Source organism: Bubalus bubalis, chromosome 8 (genome assembly GCF_019923935.1).
Source record: "Bubalus bubalis isolate 160015118507 breed Murrah chromosome 8, NDDB_SH_1, whole genome shotgun sequence".
Taxonomy (NCBI): domain Eukaryota; kingdom Metazoa; phylum Chordata; class Mammalia; order Artiodactyla; family Bovidae; genus Bubalus; species Bubalus bubalis.
Genome location: NC_059164.1, coordinates 43871037 through 43888755, shown reverse-complemented (window position 1 = coordinate 43888755; position 17719 = coordinate 43871037). Strand labels below are relative to the sequence as shown.

Below are 17719 nucleotides of genomic sequence, written 5' to 3'. Positions count from 1 at the left end.
AGGTTAAAAAAGAGCTTTGCTTTTTCCATTTATACCCATCCAGAAACATCCAAGAGCAACTCTGCTTTCATCTGGATTACATTTGGGGATTCTCATGAGTTTAGATTTTTTAAAAGATTTTTTTTCTTTCCGATTTAAAAAATAAATTTGAAACCACTGTGATCAATCACAGGAAATAATCTCTTCCTTCATGGTTCATATTTCCGGGTTGCAGCAAGCTAGTGTTTTCCCTTATAGACCATTAGCATCTAGCACAGCTTCCATGCAACCTAGATGTATTTGTTTATACAACAGAAAAAAACATAGAGACCCTTTTCAGACCTTGGAGCCAAATATTTTTTAACTTTAATTTTAGATTTGAAATAAATGAACTAAATGATCAAAGATTTGGGGATTTGGACAATAAAATATTTACTTTCTATATATTATTTTAAGATTTGGCAAAAGTATACTTTAGAAATTCAAAGGTTAAAAAAAAACTGCGTACATGTCAACACTGAGAGCCTGCACCTGAATATAATTGTAGGGAAATGGAATACTGCCTTCTGATTCTTCACTCTCACTATAGTCATCATTTCTTTCTCTCTGAGAACTCTGAAATACACATCCTACCACTGTTGAAATCTCCTTCCTTGGAGATATTCCTTTCAAAAGATATTTGTATTTTAAAAAGCCATCACCAAGCTAGGAGTCCATACAATGAAGCCCTGTTGGTAGACTATCAAAAGTAGGTCATCAAAAGTATTTAGAAATCTGTTTCTTCCTCAGTTTCCTACAACTGGGCAGAAGTCAGCACACTGTCTACAAACAAGGCCTGCCCTGTAAGGACCAAAGACGGGCAAGATATTAAGGGTATAGTGTCTACAAAACTATTAAACAGCTACATACAGAGACTATATCTGAGAGTGAAAAAGAGTTAGCTCAGATTTCGGTTTAACATGTAAGAAAGATTAAAGGAATTTGCAAAACTACATCTGCCCAGCAGAGGGCATGTTTAAGTTACAAATCGTGGTTTTTATGCAAAATTTTCCATTTTTAGAAATAAATACTTTAAAAAAATTTTTATGCAGTTTTTATAGTTTGTGTGTCTTTCATTATTAAGTTTCCAACCATATTTTAGAAATACTGTATTTTAAAAATACCGTATTTATTTCTAAATCACATAGATTCTACTATCAGAATTTTTTTTAGACTAATTGCTGCAAATACTTGCCACAGTTTTAAGAATCAGAATTACTGAATATGTGAGCAAGAAATTACAGGCTTATGCAGAAGAGAAGGCACTGGTCACACTAACTCATCTTGCTAGACCTTGGAGCTAGAAGGCTGTGGCTTCTCCTGGGGGCAGTTGTGCTTGCTGAGCCCAGCCCACCAATTCATAGATGCAGTTCAGAGACAAACCCATGGGACACTTAACCAAAAAGCATATGACTTACTAGTTCTCTAGTAACAATTCACCTACTCAACTAGGGATTACCTGGCCGGTAACCACCTCCCCACTGGGCCATGCACAGTCCTGCTGGGCCTGGGATCCAGTGTCTTGCTCTCACCTTATACAGACTGTGTCTCCTCACCTGTCCAATCTGCCTTAAAACTCCTCAAGTTCTGACCTTGAGGGGCATCTTCCTGTCCCTGGGGTCCCTCCTTAATGGTTAAAGCCAGTTGGTCCCTTTCAATAATCTTCAATATGTTTTTAGTTATAGGGTATCTAAAATAAAAATTTGGCACCCTCTACTTAAATGTTCACAAGACACAGAACTCCCTTTACTTTCACATTTTTAACTTAATAACATCCATAGAAACACATGCCAACACCATCTCTACCACAGATGGGGATGGTGAGCATTTCTGAGATGTCACTTTGGACTTGTTTTGAAGGTTGGAGGGTAGGGAGGTAGAAGGGACTTTGAACAGGGTTTAGGAACTTAGGCCTGCTGCTGCTGCTAAGTCGCTTCAGTCGTGTCCGACTCTGTGCGACCCCATAGACGGCAGCCCACCAGGCTCCCCCGTCCCTGGGATTCTCCAGGGAAGAGCACTGGAGTGGGTTGCCATGTCCTTCTCCAGTGCATGAAAGTGAAAAGTGAAAGTGAAGTCGCTCAGTCGTGTCCAACTCTTAGCGACCCCATGGACTGCAGCCCACCAGGCTCCTCTGCCCATGGGATTTTCCAGGCAAGAGTACTGGAGTAGGGTGCCATTACCTTCTCCAAGGAACTTAGGCCACTTCCTAAATAAAGGCGTTTCTGTATGTGATGCTGACATTGCAATTTTAAAAGCAATCTCATCTGAAAGAAAGAAAAAAAAAAAAAAAAAGCAACAAGGTGTAAACTATATGTTGATTTTGATCTATTTGAAAGAAGAATGTATTTTTGCATTTGCATATGAATAAGATTTTGGGGGATAGATAATGTGAAAAAAAATCCTCAAGTTCTGGAGGAAGATACACACGCAACACAATTTTGTTTCAGTGCATGGTATGGGCAGGGGAGGAGTCCTGGGTTTGTAGTTTAAAAATATGCTGGCTCTGTGAATCACTTGGCCCGTCTTTGCCTCATCTGTGAAATCCAGAAGAATATACCCACTAAAAGTCAAGGTCATCCCTAGAGGGATTTTAGAAACACACTAAACTGTGACTCTCTGACATATGGCCATCTGTGTCTTTGGCCACATGAATGATCTTGCGTGGGTTTGATCATGAATAACTTAATGGGTATAGAGGAGGAACCAGTCCTGGGTCCCAGTATGGAATTCTGGTGTCTTCACAGAGTGACTCTGACTTCATCTCTCACATTTATCCTCCATTCCAGCCAAACCGGTCTGTGCTCCTGAGGCTCTGCTCCTGCCAAGACCCTTACCCTTTCCTTACCACTTGAAAGTTTCTCCAACTTCTGAGTGTCCCACAAGCATTTGGCAGTCATTTTCTTCTCTGCCCTCAAGAAGAGATTATCTTCTATATTGCTATTTAGGCCCTTAGCATTTTTTTTTTTTTACTATGTTTATTTGGGTATCTAAAAAGATAAACAAGATTTGTTCTCTCAAGTGTCTTACATCTACCCATAGTTCTAATAGACAGTTACTATCTTGCTGTTTAAATTATTGTTCTATAAATTTCTCTCTCCTGACCATTTCCCACCAAATGCATTGGTCTTAATTTCTTCTAGTTGACTTGGTATAAAGTCAGTCTCTCTTCCTCTGTCATTACACTGGCCTTTGAATAGTATGAGAGAATGTTTTAAAATTTCTTTTCTCTTTGTCCAATCTTTTCTCTCTAATGGAAGTGATAATAGCAGGGAAATGGTTTAAAAATGATGATGGCTTACTATCATTATTATCTATTGAGTACTTATTTTGTGCTAGGAAACAAGTTAAAGTTCTTTATATACATGAATTCATTAATTATCAGGATACTCCTATAACATATATACTTTTATTATCCCATGTATAGTTAAGGAACCAGAAGAACAAGAGTTAAACCCAGTGGACTCCATTCATTGCATTATCTTGCTTCTTGAAAGATGGGTAGTAGTGTAAAGAAGTAGAAACAATTGTCCTGGATAAACTCCCATTTGTCCTCAGTACCCAGACATTTTTCAGAATATCTGAGAAATATTCTGGACTGATATTAGGGAAGCAGAGCCAAAAGAAAGTGGAGTGTTGCACAATTGCTTTGTGAATTTATAAACCTGAAGAATACAACTAAGTCGTGGTGTTTTTTTGTCCTTGACCGTGTAAATTTTTACTAAGAAGACTAGCAATAACAAAGCCCTACTCATTGTTTTTTCAGAATCAAACATTCATCTTGCAGGCATGTTTGCATATTTTGTCTCTGCTTATAAAAACCAAGTTAATGGTTTTACAGTTTTTATTTTCACTGAGCAGAAAAAAAGTCTGTTGATTCACTAACAGATAAGCATAAGAAATATGCTTTCTTATTTATATGGAGCTATGCACTATTCTCACATTAATATGTGAAACCTCAGATTTTTCTTTTGCCCAATGGGAAACTATGAACAATGAGATTTCTTATGTAAAAATTGAGCACTTGAAGTATGCTAGTTCTACATGACTTTATTAGCAATCCAGAGATTTACCCTTTCAACTTGATTTGATTTCTGCAGGATAACTTTCCAGAAAAAGTAGTTTTCTGATCTGTGGAACTTGGAAATGTAAAGAAATAAGCAACTTCTCATATTTATTAATCAGATGCCAGTTTCCTTAATAATTTATTTTAAAGGTGATCTCCGGTAAGGCACTAGTGTGATAAGAATCACCTGGGGAGCTAATCGAACTACAGGTTCCTATGTCTCATCCTCTGAGACCAGGTCATTTCCTAGGTTATGCTGATGCAGATGTCCTCTGGGTACCAGACCAGGACTAAGGGGAGGGTGTGGAGCAGGGAGTGGAGGAGCTCAGTCCTCTAGTGATCAAGGCACAGAAGTGCTAGAATGCAGATGGGCTTTTCATCAGGGCTGTTTAGGGAGTTGGCTGAATTCTTGTTATTGTTATGGTTTAGTTGCTAAGTCCTGTCTGATTCTTTTGCAACCTCATGGACTGTAGCCTGCCAGGCTCTGAAGTCTAGCCTCCAGGTAACAACTTCAATAGAAGGCTATTCAAATCCAGCTTGCCAACTTTAGTGAAAACACTGATCTCCTCTGTCACAATATTCTTTAGGTTTGAGGGAGAAGGAAATTAGTCCGCAGATGGCTGAGTGCTGACTGTTAGCACCTAGGGTGGGGCTAGGTCAGGAGGCAGAGGTGGGGAGAGAGAGACAGGTTCCCGACTTGCAGGTTGCACACCAAGAGGGGGACATGGAGTTACTGAAAGGGGGAAAATGTGTTGTGCGGGTTCAATCAAGAGAGATGATCCTCTTCTTATTTGAAGGAATACTGTGAGAACAGCTGAGGATCTAATACAGGACCCCAGGCCTGCATCTGTTGACTTGGCCCATGGAGGTGGGAAGAACTCTGCATGACTGGAAGGTGGAATTATTTTGTTCATAAGAGAGAAGAGCAGGAAAAAAATCCAGCAAGAGTAGGTCTTATGTGGAATAAGGGCCAAAGAGAGTGCCTCCGTCACTATACACACACACCCAGAAGACCCACCAGTGAACCAAGAGGCAAAGAGAAATGTCTAAGGATTCCAGGTGGTTTCTGTGAGATGGGTGCTGCAAATCTTTTTCCTCTATCTCAAATGGAGAGATATTCAATCTATGTCTCACCAATACTTTAATAAGAAGTTTCTTCTTTTGGGGGGAACTCATAGAAGAAAATAAGATGGCAGCAGCTTTCTGACGTTCCATATATGTGCCTTAAGGATTATCTTAGATATAATCCAATAAGTCATTTGTTTATCAAGTATATGAACTGTGCTACAGTTTTTCAGATATAACCCTGAAAATGTTATGAATGATAAAATTTGAAAGCATTTTTAAAAGAATTTTTGGATTCACAGTAAATTTTGATTTTGATATTGGATTTTCTCAGTCATTTTCATGGTTGAGTCTGAGGAATTTTTGACTTTAAAAAGAAGTTCCTCATAGCCAAGACATGGAAGGAGCCCAAATGTCCACCAACAGATAAATGGATAAGGAAGATGCAGTATATACAACCAATGGAAAGCTGCTGCTGCTGCTAAGTCGCTTCAGTCATGTCCAACTCTGTGCAGCCCCATAGACGGCAGCCCACCAGGCTCCCCTGTCCCTGGGATTCTCCAGGCAAGAACGCTGGAGTGGGTTGCCATTGCCTCCTCTGAATGGAAAGCTACATGGTCATAAAAAAGAATGAAATAATGCCATTTGCAGCAACATGGATGGATCTGAATATTATCATACTAAGTGAAGTAAACCAGAAAGAGAAATACAAATGCCATGTGATATCACTTATATGTGAAATATAAAATATGATAAAAATGAACTTATTTACAAAATAGAAACAGACTCACAGTCACAGAAAACAGTTACCAGAGGAAAAAGGAAAAGTGGAGAGAGACAAATTAGGAGTTTGGGATTATCAGATACAAACTACTATATATAATATAGATAAACAACAAGGTCCTAATGTATAGCACAAGGAATTATATTCAATATCTTATAATAAACCATAATGAAAAATTATATATATATGGTTATATGCATGTGTGATTGCTAAGTCACTTCAGTCATGTCTAACTCTGTGCAACCCTATAAACTGTAGACTGTCAGGCTCTTCTGTCCATGGGATTCTCCAAACAAAAACACTGGAGTCGGTTACTATGTCCTCCTCCAGGAGATCTTCCCCACCCAGGGACTGAACTCATGATGTCTCCTGCATCTACTGCATTGCAGGTGGTTTCTTTACCACTGAGCCACTGGGGAAGCCCATATATATGTATGTGTGTGTGTGTGTGTGTGTATCTGCCTGCAATGTGGGAGACCTGGGTTCAATCTCTGGGTTGGGAAGATCCCCTGGAGGAGGGCATGGCAACCCACTCCAGTATTCTTACCTGGAGAATCCCCATGGACAGAGGAGCCTGGTGGGCTACAGTCCATGAGGTCACAAAGAGTCAGACATGACTGAGCAACTAAGCACAGCACAGCATATGTATGTATGTATATATGTATATACATATATAGCATTTTGCTGTACACCATAAACTAACATAACATTGCAAATCAACTATACATCAATAAAAAAGGGTTCCTCATATTTAAAATTGGTAGAAACCATTGATCTATGGTAATCACAACTATGTCTTCAATTGGACTGTGAAGTACTTCTCAAGTAATGCAAAATTCTGTGCAATGACTCTGTTGCCATTTATAATGGATTTTTTTTAAAGAATAAAGGTAAACTGCATTTTGTTTTGGTCATTTGGTAGCACTGAATAAATATAGAGGGGGTATCTATAAGGCACATTTACTTAAAAAACTGTCATGTTATTTGACTTTGTAATTGACTGAACAGAAAGTCTATCTGTTGCTTAGGAGGAACTTGCAGATCCAGACACACTGATTCTACTTCCTTTCCCCAGGCTCTGTTATGTGGTCTACTGGTTACATGTCCTGAGGATCCTCTGAGGTATTTAGAGGAAATGATCATTGGAATAATGGAAAATGGTCTTGAAACTCTACTCTGGTGAGTAGTCTTTTGATTAATGGTAGGGAGATATTTTATTCTGAAGATAAAACACTCATTGTATAGTATCCAAAGAGGTCTTGCTAATGAATGTTTCCAATCTTAAGATTATTAAAGAATCTTTGCATGGGCTTTTAAATCCCCTAAACTTCAGTAGTAACAATTTCTCCACTGGTTCCTAACTCAGAAACATAGCACACTGTTACCAAGAACATGTGCTCACAGGGCAGTTTATTTCAACTGGAGGATGAGGACAGAGGCATGCCTGTTTGGGGAGCTCAGCAGAATTGTGAGGGGGACTAATTTGAAAAAGTTCTCCAGGAGATTCTGACATGTTTATCCCAAGGGGAAGTGTTTTTCCTTCCCTTCCCCTCCACCGTTTAAAATCACAGATTTAATTATGGAACTAACAACTATGAAATGAAATGATTTTTTGACTACATCTTATGATTTTTTAAAGGGATATGTGCATTGATCCATTAATGAAACCAAAAATTCGGAGACTGTCTGAAACTTACCTGGAACAACTTTTTGGACTGGATGATCAGCTGGTAAGTATTATTAACCAAACATTCTATGCTATACGTCTTAAGTTTGGATGGAAGCTCTCAAATAGATTTTAGATTTCATGAGAGGTATGAGGTCAAATTGTTTTTGAAATTGAGGAACTCAGGAAAGTGAAGGAACATTTCATACATATATACAAACACATACACACAAAGCAACACTCATAGTAACCTCCCCAAACTTCCAAGAAGCATTTGGAGAGGCAGTTATTGTTCATCTTTCTGATAAAATCTTTTCATTAAATTTCCCCCTTTTTCGTTCTGCCCCTCTCTTGCATCTTTACAATGGTAAAAAAAGAAAAAATAGCATTATGGAAAGCTTTAAAGGAGGATAGTTTCTTTCCATTCTAATCTACTTCCTCTGTATTCCATCCTCCTCCATTTTCTTTGCTGTCTGTCCAGGAATTATGCTACAAAAATATGGCTGAAACATTAATAAGACCTAACTTAAAAGCCAGACCAACTTAATGAGAGGAACAACCAGCTCCAACAGTTGGTTTTGATCCTGTAAAGAGGGCAAGGAAGTACTGCAGGATATGGAGACTTTTAGAACAAAGATTGTGTAACTGAGAGAAGGTAAAATAACAAAAGGCATGTGGGGAAAGAAACAGCAACATGAATTAGATGTGTGATATCTCTAGATGCCTCACCAGTGTCTCGGTGAGTGTAGGCAGGGCTAGTTGCTGGTGAAGCCAGGCATTGAAAAGTGCAGTCAAAGTCATGGTCACAGTGAATGCTGAGAGCCAGGAATGAACTGAAGAGTCATTTAGAAGAACGGGTGGAGGGGCTTCCCTGTTGGCTCAGTGGTAAAGAATCCACCTACCAACGCAAGAGACTCAAGTTTGATCCCTGATCCAGGAAGATCCCACATGCCTCAGCGACTCAGCCCATCGGCCACAACTACTGAGCCTGTTCTCTAGAGCTGGGGAACCACAACTATCGAGCCCGCATGCTGCAACTGTTGAAGCTCAGTGCCCTCGGGCCTGTGCTCCGCAACAAAAGAAGTCGCTGCGGTAAGAAGCCTGTGCGATGCTGAGTAGCCCCTGCTCGCTGCAACTAGAGAAAAGCCCGAGCAGCAACAAAGACCCAGCACAGCCAGAAATAAAGTGTTAGTCACTCAGTCGTGTCCGACTCTTTGCAATGGACTGTACCCTGCCAGGCTTCTCTGTCCATGGAATTCTCCAGGCAAGAATCCTGGAGTGGGTTGCCATTCCCTTCTCTAGAGGATCTTCCCCACCCAGGGATCGAACCTGTGTCTCTTGCATCTCCTACATTGCGGGTGTATTCTTTACCACTGAGCCACCAGGGAAAACAAATAAATTTTAAAACTTGTTTAAAAAAAAAAAGAAGAAGAAGAAGGATGGGTAGAGAGTAATATTGGATCCTAACCAGTGTCTGCAACTGCTGCTGCTGCTAGGTCCCTTCAGTCGTGTCCGACTCTGTGCGACCCCACAGACGGCAGCCCACCAGGCTCCCCCGTCCCTGGGATTCTCCAGGCAAGAACACTGGAGTGGGAAGCCATTTCCTTCTCCAATGCATGAAAGTGAAACAATAAAGTGAAGTTGCTCAGTCGTGTCCGACTCCTAGCGACCCCATGGACTGCAGTGCACCAGGCCCCTCCGTCCATGGGATTTTTCCAGGCAAGAGTACCGGAGTGGGTTGCCATTGCCTTCTCCGGTGTCTGCAACAGAGAGATACGAATAGAGGGATGGGATATTTCTGTCAAGCCTGGGATGATTCTGAGGCACCAGTACACTGGGAAGAACCCATTTGTTTGATCATAGATGATCTGCATCATATGTGAGTCTCAATGACTTTATCAAGCACAGAATTTTGATCCACTATAGAGTACAGACATCTGCAAAGTGTGTTCTTAGAGGTGTTTTGGGGCAATCTCAGGAGCTGGAGAGGGAAGATCCAGGGGATGGCATTCTTGGTCCTCTCCTCTTCACCCCTTATCCTCTAGAATAGTCCTGCATTGAGAATAATGTCACATGAAAAAAAGCTTGAAAAACCACTGCTGTAAAATACTAAAATTATTATAAACCACTGATCTAGAAGGGTAAACGTTGGCAATATTTTGAAACTGACCTCATAAAACACAATCAGATTGTGTCCCATGTCTAGCTATAACTCTATAGAGAATCTTTAAAAGTTTGCACAGAATTCTGAGAGACACTGTAGCTACTTCAAATTTCATGACATTAAAAGTACAAAATACTGGTGCTGATCCAGATTTAGAATGGGATATGAAAATTCACCAAGGCATAGAAAGAATGCCCACTTCATAAGTCAGAAAAAAACAGAAACTAGAAATAATTTTGCAAACTGTAAATCTGTGTTGTTGTTCAGTCGCTAAGTCCTGTCTGACTCTTTGCAACCCCATGGACTGTAGCATACCAGGCTCCCTTGTACTTCACTATCTCCTGGAGTTTGCTCAGATTTATGTCCCTTGAGTTGGTGATACTATCTAACTATCTCATCCTCCACCACCCTCTTCTCCTTTTGCCTTCAATCTTTCCCAGCATCAGGGTCTTTTCCAATGAATTTACTCTTCACACCAGGTGGCCAAAATATTGGAGCTTCAGCTTCAGCTTCAGCCCTTCCAATGAATATTCAGGAAATAAAAGAAATATTGATTTCCTTTAGGAATGACTGGTTTGATCTCCTTGCAGCCCAAGGGACTCTCAAGAGTCTTCTCCAGTCCCACAATTCACAAACATCAATTCTTTGGCACTCAGCCTTCTTTATGGTCCAACTTGCACATCCATACGTGACTACTGGAAAATACAGAGCTTTGACTACACAGACCTTTGTTGGTAAAATGATGTCTCTGCTTTTTAACACATTTTCTAGGTTTGTTGTAGGTTTCTTTCCAAGGAGCAAGCATCTTTTAATTTCATGGCTGTAGTCACCATATGCAATGATTGCTTCCCTGGTGGCTCAGTGGTAAAGAATCTGCCTGCAATGCAAAAGATACATACAGGAGACTGAAGTTTGATCCCTGGGTTGGGAAGATCCCCTGGAGAAGGAAATGGCAACCCACTCCAGTATTCTTGCCTGAAAATTCCATGGCCAGAGAAGCCTGGCAGGCTACAGTCCATGAGGTCACAAAAGAGTCAGCCACAACTTAACAACCAAACAATCCCAAGGCATTTAAAATTATAGAACACCAAATAAACATTAGTTGTGTTCCCCCTTTATTTTTCTTTCCTATAGTTATAACTGCTAGTCAGAGAGATTTTAATGTTTTGATAAAAATGTTTTATAGATCACAAACAATCGCAATTTTCCTCATTGATAATTAAGAGTGCTTTGCATGGTTTCAGCATTTTTTTATGGTGCAGTCATTATCATGGCTTCACACTACGCAGTCCTGCCCAGCAAGGACAGCCTGTTTACATGCCCATTTTAATAATAAGCATTTGTTTGTTATTCTTTGCCAAGAAAAGAATGAATACAAGAAACCATAAGCCAAACAATTATAAAAAGACAGAGAAATTGTTCTCATAACAGTAGATAGACAGTCTGTGTGTTCCAAGATGAAAGAGTTATCTATTGTTAAGAAGGAAAAATAACTTCACAGACTTGATTCTCATTTCTTAGGAAATGAAATCTCTAGATGGCCTACTAATTACAAGAAGAAAAGGCATTTATAGCATTAAACATTTTTATTATAGAAAAAACTTACACATAACTCGAAAGTGAGAGTATATAATAATCCCCCTTATTCAACTTAAACAATAATGAATATTTTGCCAATTTTCTTAATTATTCTCCTCTCCACCTTTGGTTGGGAGTATTAGAAAGTAAATCTCAGGAGTTGTATTAATTTTACTGGTAAATACTTCACTGTACATCTTTAACAAGAAACGGCATTTTTAGAGAATATTGTACTGAGTCATTCAGTCATGTCCAGCCGAGTGGACTGGAGCCCACCACACTCTTCTGTCCTTGGGATCTCACAGGCAAGAATACCAGAGTGGGTTGCCATTTCCTACTCCAGGGGATGGGACACCACTGAGCAACTGAACAGCACGCCAGGCCTCCCTGTCCATCACCAACTCCCAGAGTCTACCCAAACCTACGCCCATCGAGTCGGTGATGCCATTCAAGGAGTTTACCTAATAAAATTTTCAATAGACATTTACATGTTTAACAAAAATGGATTTTTCCAAGTGGTACTGAATTAAATATGTTTACTAAACATAGCTCTAAAATACAAAGAGTAGTCACTGTTTCCCTCCATGTACAAAAGGCCCTTGAGCATTAAACAGTTTTTCAATAATATTGAGGTCAAAAAATAAAACTACTCATCATGAGAAATCTAACATTTTATGTCATGCCATGATACCTATGTTAGACCCTGCTCACTTCTTCATTAAAGGCATAGTTTCTTTTTTACTATTATTGTTTTTACTATTAACTTTTATAGCCTATGAAAAATAAATATTTTAGAACTGGGAGGGATTTAAATTAATTCACTCCACCCTGTCTTAGTCTGTTCAGGATGCTATAATGAAAATATCATAGATAGGGTGGTTATAAACAAGAGAAATTTATTTCTAATAGTTCTGGAGGCTGGGAAGTCCAAGATCAAGGTGCTGGTAGATTCGTTGTCTTGAGAGCCTGCTTCCTGGTTGATATCTTCTTCTTATAATCCTACATGGCAGAAGGGGAGACTGAACTCTCTGGGGTCTCTTCTCTAAAGACACACTTCTTATTCATGAGAGCTCCACCCTTATGACCTAATCATCTCCAAAAAGCCCCACCTCTAAATACGATTCATTACATTGGGGATTAGGTTTCAGCATATGAATTCTGGAGAACATAAACATTCAATCATGTGAAATGCCAGGCTGGATGAATCCCAACCTGGAATCAAGATTGCAGGGAGAAATATCAACAACCCAGATATGCAGATGATACCACTCTAATGACAGAAAGTGAAGAGAACTAAAGAACCTCTGGATAAGGCTGAAAGAGAAGAGTCCATATAGTCAAAGCTGTAGTTTTTCCAGTAGTCATACCGATGTGACAGTTGGACCATAAAGAAAGCTGAACAATGAAGAATTGATGCTTTCGAACTGTGGTGCTGGAGAAGACTCTTGAAGAGTCCTGGACTGCAAGGAGATCAAACCAGTCATTCCTAAAGGAAATCAACTCTGAGTATTCATTGGAAGGATTGATGCTGACGCTGAAGCTCCAATACTTTGGCTATCTGGGGTGATGAACTGACTCACTGGAAAAGACCCTGATGCTGGGAAAGATTGAAAGCAAAATGAAAAGAGGGCACGATGGTGGGATAGCATCACTGATTCATTGGACATGAATTTGAGCAAACTCTGCGAGATAGTGAAGGATAGGGAAGCCTAGTGTGCTGCTAGTGGTAAAGAACCTGCCTGTCAGTGCAGGAGATATAAGAGACAGGGGTTCGATCCCTGGTTTGGGAAGATCTCCTGGAGAAGGGCAGCCAACCAACTCCAGTATTCTTGCCTGGAGAGTCCCATGGACAGAGGAGCCAGGCAGGCTACAGTCCATGGGGTCACAAAGAGTCAGATACGACTGAAGTGACTGAGCACACACACAAATTAAGTAAGTGTCTTACAAAGCTTAAAATTAATGGGACCAATCACTACTGACATTAAACAGCTGTGAATTTGGTATGTTTGTAAACTAGGATTAATGATTTGTAATGGCATTTCATTATCCTTTCATTTATTTCAAAATTTCCCCATAAAATTAATTAATTAATTAAAAATTTCCCCAGCTCTCAGCAACCTGGGATACAAGTAAGAGTGCTGATTTGTTGTTGTTGTTTAGTCATTAAGTCATGTCTGACTCTTTATGCAACTGCATGGACTGTAGCCCACCAGGCTCCTCTGTCTATGGGATTTACCAGGCAAGAATACTGAAGTGGGTTGCTATTTCCTTCTCCAGGGGATCTTCCCGACCCAGGGATAAAACCCATGTCTGCATTACTGAGCCACCAGGGAAGCTCAACATCTCATTGCTAACAGTACTGATATACCAAATTTCACTGCTTTCAGCCCCTATCTGGGTAACACAGAGGTTGGCTTTTCCTTAAAATTCCAATCAGTTGCTCCTGGGAATCCCAAAGCTGTTCTGTGTAAATTCAAGAATTCCAAGATTGTTTCTATCCCAAACCTGTGAAACCATCTAAAGGTGGAGCCATAGTGCTGCTATTCTTGATTTCCTAAGAGCTTTGATGTCAACTTGAGGTGGAGCTTCAGGCTCCTTTATCCACAAATCCTTATGACGCCAAAATAGCACTCCTTTCACTGGATTCCTTGCTCTACTCAAACCATACCTGGTGGTCACACTGTTCAAAAGTGATAACTTTTATAACTTTTCTGAAGATGTCTAGTAAGTCAAACCTGTACTTCAAGACTAAGGCCACATTTATTTACATGCCCAAATAGTACCATGGTGTAGCAAGAACTTAAAACCTTTCATTCATTTTCCCACCAGTTTTGAAATAAAGCGCTTCTTGATAAAACTTTATTTTGAGGGTCTGCATTATTTCAAAACCTGGCATAATGTAAGATTTTGGTAGGTAATACTTTTATATCACATGATTCCCAACTTTCAAAATTTAAAGTCACGTGAAATTTGATGGCACTGTGCTGTGTGCACTGTACAGAAGTGGGGGAAATGCCTTTCCTTATTTTGTGTTGTACACCTCATAAGAGCAAGTTTTGGATTTTGCTGTAGTCTCTTCCTCCATAAGGCTCAGACCCACAATCCATGGGGCTGAGACAGATGTCAAGCAGCTCCCCCCTGCGCCAACCCCAATACTCTGATTTTACTCCCCTGGATTTCTTTCCCCCATGAAGATCAGAATTTAGTAAAGAAAGACTTCAATTGCTCTCCCATCACCACAGACAATTTACTTGTAATCCCCATTAAAAGCAAGAATTATCAAATGTCGTTGAACATGAGGCAGAATATCAGGGGGCACACAGGCCTTTCTTATATGCCTAAAACTGACTTCATGATCAACACGTGCATGCTATATCTATTAACTTAGCAAAGCATTTACAGCAATGAGCAAAGGAGAAAAATTCTTGACTTGGAAAAGTAGAATTCTGAATTCTGCTGCTACTGCTAAGTCACTTCAGTTGTATCCGACTCTGTGCGACCCCATAGACAGCAGCCCACCAGGCTCCCCCGTCCCTGGGATTCTCCAGGCAAGAACACTGGAGTGGGTTGCCATTTCCTTCTCCAATGCATGAAAGTGATAAGTGAAATTGAAGTCGCTCAGTTGAGTCCAACTCTTCGCAACTCCATGAACTGCAGCCTACCAGGCTCCTCCATCCATGGGATTTTTCCAGGCAAGAGTACTAGAGTGGGGTGCCATCACCTACTCCGTCTGAATTCTGGGAAGTTGGTATATATTTGAACGAAACTTATCTCTACACTCAATAGATATGACCATAATAGTCCCTTGGACTGCAAAGAGATCAAACTAGTCAATCCTAAAGGAAATCAACCCTGGATATTTATTGGAAGGACTGATGCTGAAGCTCCAAAACTTTGGTCACCTGATGCAAAGAGCCAACTCACTGGAAAAGACCCTGATGCTGGGAAAGATTGAAGGCAACAGGAGAAGGGGGCAGCAGAAGATGAGATGGTTAGATAGCATCACTGACTCAGCAGACATGAATCTGAGCAAATTCCAGGAGATAGGGAAGGATAGGGAACCCTGGCATGCTGCAATCCATGCTGTTGCAAAGATTTGGCCATGACTTAGCGAGTAGACAACATCAAATGGTAAACAGGTGGCAATAACAAGAGAAAACCATCATTCACACTTAACAGTAGCCATGTACCTATAATAAATAGTTAAGAACACAGAGAAGGCACAAACAATGTCAGCAATCCTTGGTGAGCTATTCCCACATTAATGTGTTATTGTGAGTAACTGGAAGTGATGCCTGCATCTCTTTCAGTGTATCCCACAGTTTAGACTTTTAACTTATGTAGTTTTCCTATTCCTGCTTGTTAAATGAGGCATTCCTATATATATTTTAAAACAGAGAATCTCACTTTCTACTTTGTTTTTTTGAGTTTGGTTTCATCCCCCATTTTATTTATATTTTAAAGATTTTATTGGAGTATAATTGATTTACAATGTTGTGTTAGTTTCAGGTGTACAGCACAGTGCATCAGTTATATATATGCACATATCCACTCCATTTTAAACTCTTTCCCCATATAGGCCATTACAGAGTATTAAGTAGAGTTCTGTGCTGTACAGTCGGTCCTTATCAGTCACCTATTTTACATATAGTAGTGTGTATATGTCAATCTCAGTCCCCCAATTTATCCCTCCCTCATTTTCTACTCTTGAGAAGGCAAAACCATTCAACTTAATAGTGACTAGCCAACCCTGGTCCAACAACTCTATACTCCTGTCAATATAATAATGCCATAGTGTTTACCTTAAAATGCTTTAAAGTAAGTGCAATATAATGAAATTTTAAGCTGTGATTTCAACTTAAAAAAATAGTTAGGCATGCACAATAAAATTCCAAAATATATAAATGGTCTATACTTCTTCCAGAAGTCTGTTCCTATCTCCCTAGGCCTAACTCTACTTCCCAGATGCAATCACTGCTCTCATTCTCTTATATATCTTCCAGAGGTAGCCTTTGCATTTCATTTATTTCTAATGCTTGTTATTTCATGTCTTTCTTCATTTTAGATAACTCCAGAATTAATGATAAAAGCATGTACTTTTTATACTGGGCGTTTACTGAAGACCCACTTTCAGTAAGAACATGAGTTTTATATATTATTCCCTCCTCTTTGTGTTCTTATTCTAGAGATTCTCCATATGAAGAACAACTCACTTTTGGCCAGTTGTACTGATTTTATCTATTTAATCTTGTTTTCACCATTTTATATTATATATTTCTTTTATATTTATTCAGCTTTTACTTAGTTACAAGATAGTCTTTGAAGTACTGCTGAGACTTCATTAACTTGCAAACATCACCTTTGCCCTTATAAATTAAGACATTGTAGATGTAACAAAATGTCAAGTTATATAGCATTTCCTTTTTAACAAATCTGTTCTTTATAAAACCAGAACTTCCAGATTTATCCATGAAGTAGAGTCATGAGATAGTACTTTTAAATACCCTGTGATTAAATAGATTGCCCTGTGATTAAATAGATTGCCACTTTGTCTTTTTTTAAATAGAACTTCAAAACTGAAAGTACAGGTCTATAATCCCCTTATCTGAAATCCCTGGAGACAGACATATTCGGAAATCTAGATTCCCTTTCTTAAAATTTTTTTAGAAAGAAAATCTCTGCACACACTGTGTATTATATAACATCTTCAGTTGTGTCTGGGATGGCACATTGGAACCAAACATATCTGAACACATTAGTATTTCTACAATAAAATGTATTTGTATATTCTTGCTAAGTGAAATGAAGAAATACTATGAACTGTTATGTGTCAGATTCTGAGAAGTTTTGATGCAAAATTAGTTTAGGTCAGGTCTAGCTTTGCCTCTAAATAGGTTATGGGAGAAAAAAAAAGTTTCCATTTCAGAGCTTTGGGGGCTTTACAAATGTAGACAAGGGAAATACAGCTTAAAGAAAATGCAAGGACTGATTGTAAATAAAACAATGCAAATAATTTAACAGCTTCTTTGAAGCTGTGATTTTTGAGGAGGTAAAGGAGGCCCAGTATATTACTTCTTCTCTTTCTGTTTATTTACTAATGTAGTACTGTAACTTCAAAATATTATATTCCTGTATTTTCTGCTTATAGCACATGGAGAGAGATAGCAATACCTCCTACAAATGAAGATGAACTTCTGGCTGAAAAAATGGAAGCAGCAATAGTGTATGACAATTTCAGACTTAAAAAACATGTATTACATCACTGGCACTCTTATGTGAAAAATAGAAAAGAACAACTTAGAGGTAAATCCTTATATAGTAACAATTGGTTTTTCTTTTCATGGATCCAAAGTTTCAACAAACTTAACAGTTAAACATAAC

At 39.2% G+C, this 17719-nt stretch overlaps 1 protein-coding gene across 1 annotated transcript in view; it reads left to right on the top strand.

Moving 5' to 3' along the window:
- The window catches only part of FBXL13 (F-box and leucine rich repeat protein 13), a 214514-nt gene that overhangs the window by 9625 nt on the left and 187170 nt on the right, over positions 1-17719 (top strand). The window contains exons 2-5 of the mRNA XM_025291068.3: positions 7006-7109; positions 7570-7660; positions 16404-16471; positions 17487-17641. Coding sequence (XP_025146853.2) covers positions 7006-7109; positions 7570-7660; positions 16404-16471; positions 17487-17641 — 418 coding nt within the window. The remainder of the gene's footprint in view (positions 1-7005; positions 7110-7569; positions 7661-16403; positions 16472-17486; positions 17642-17719) is intronic.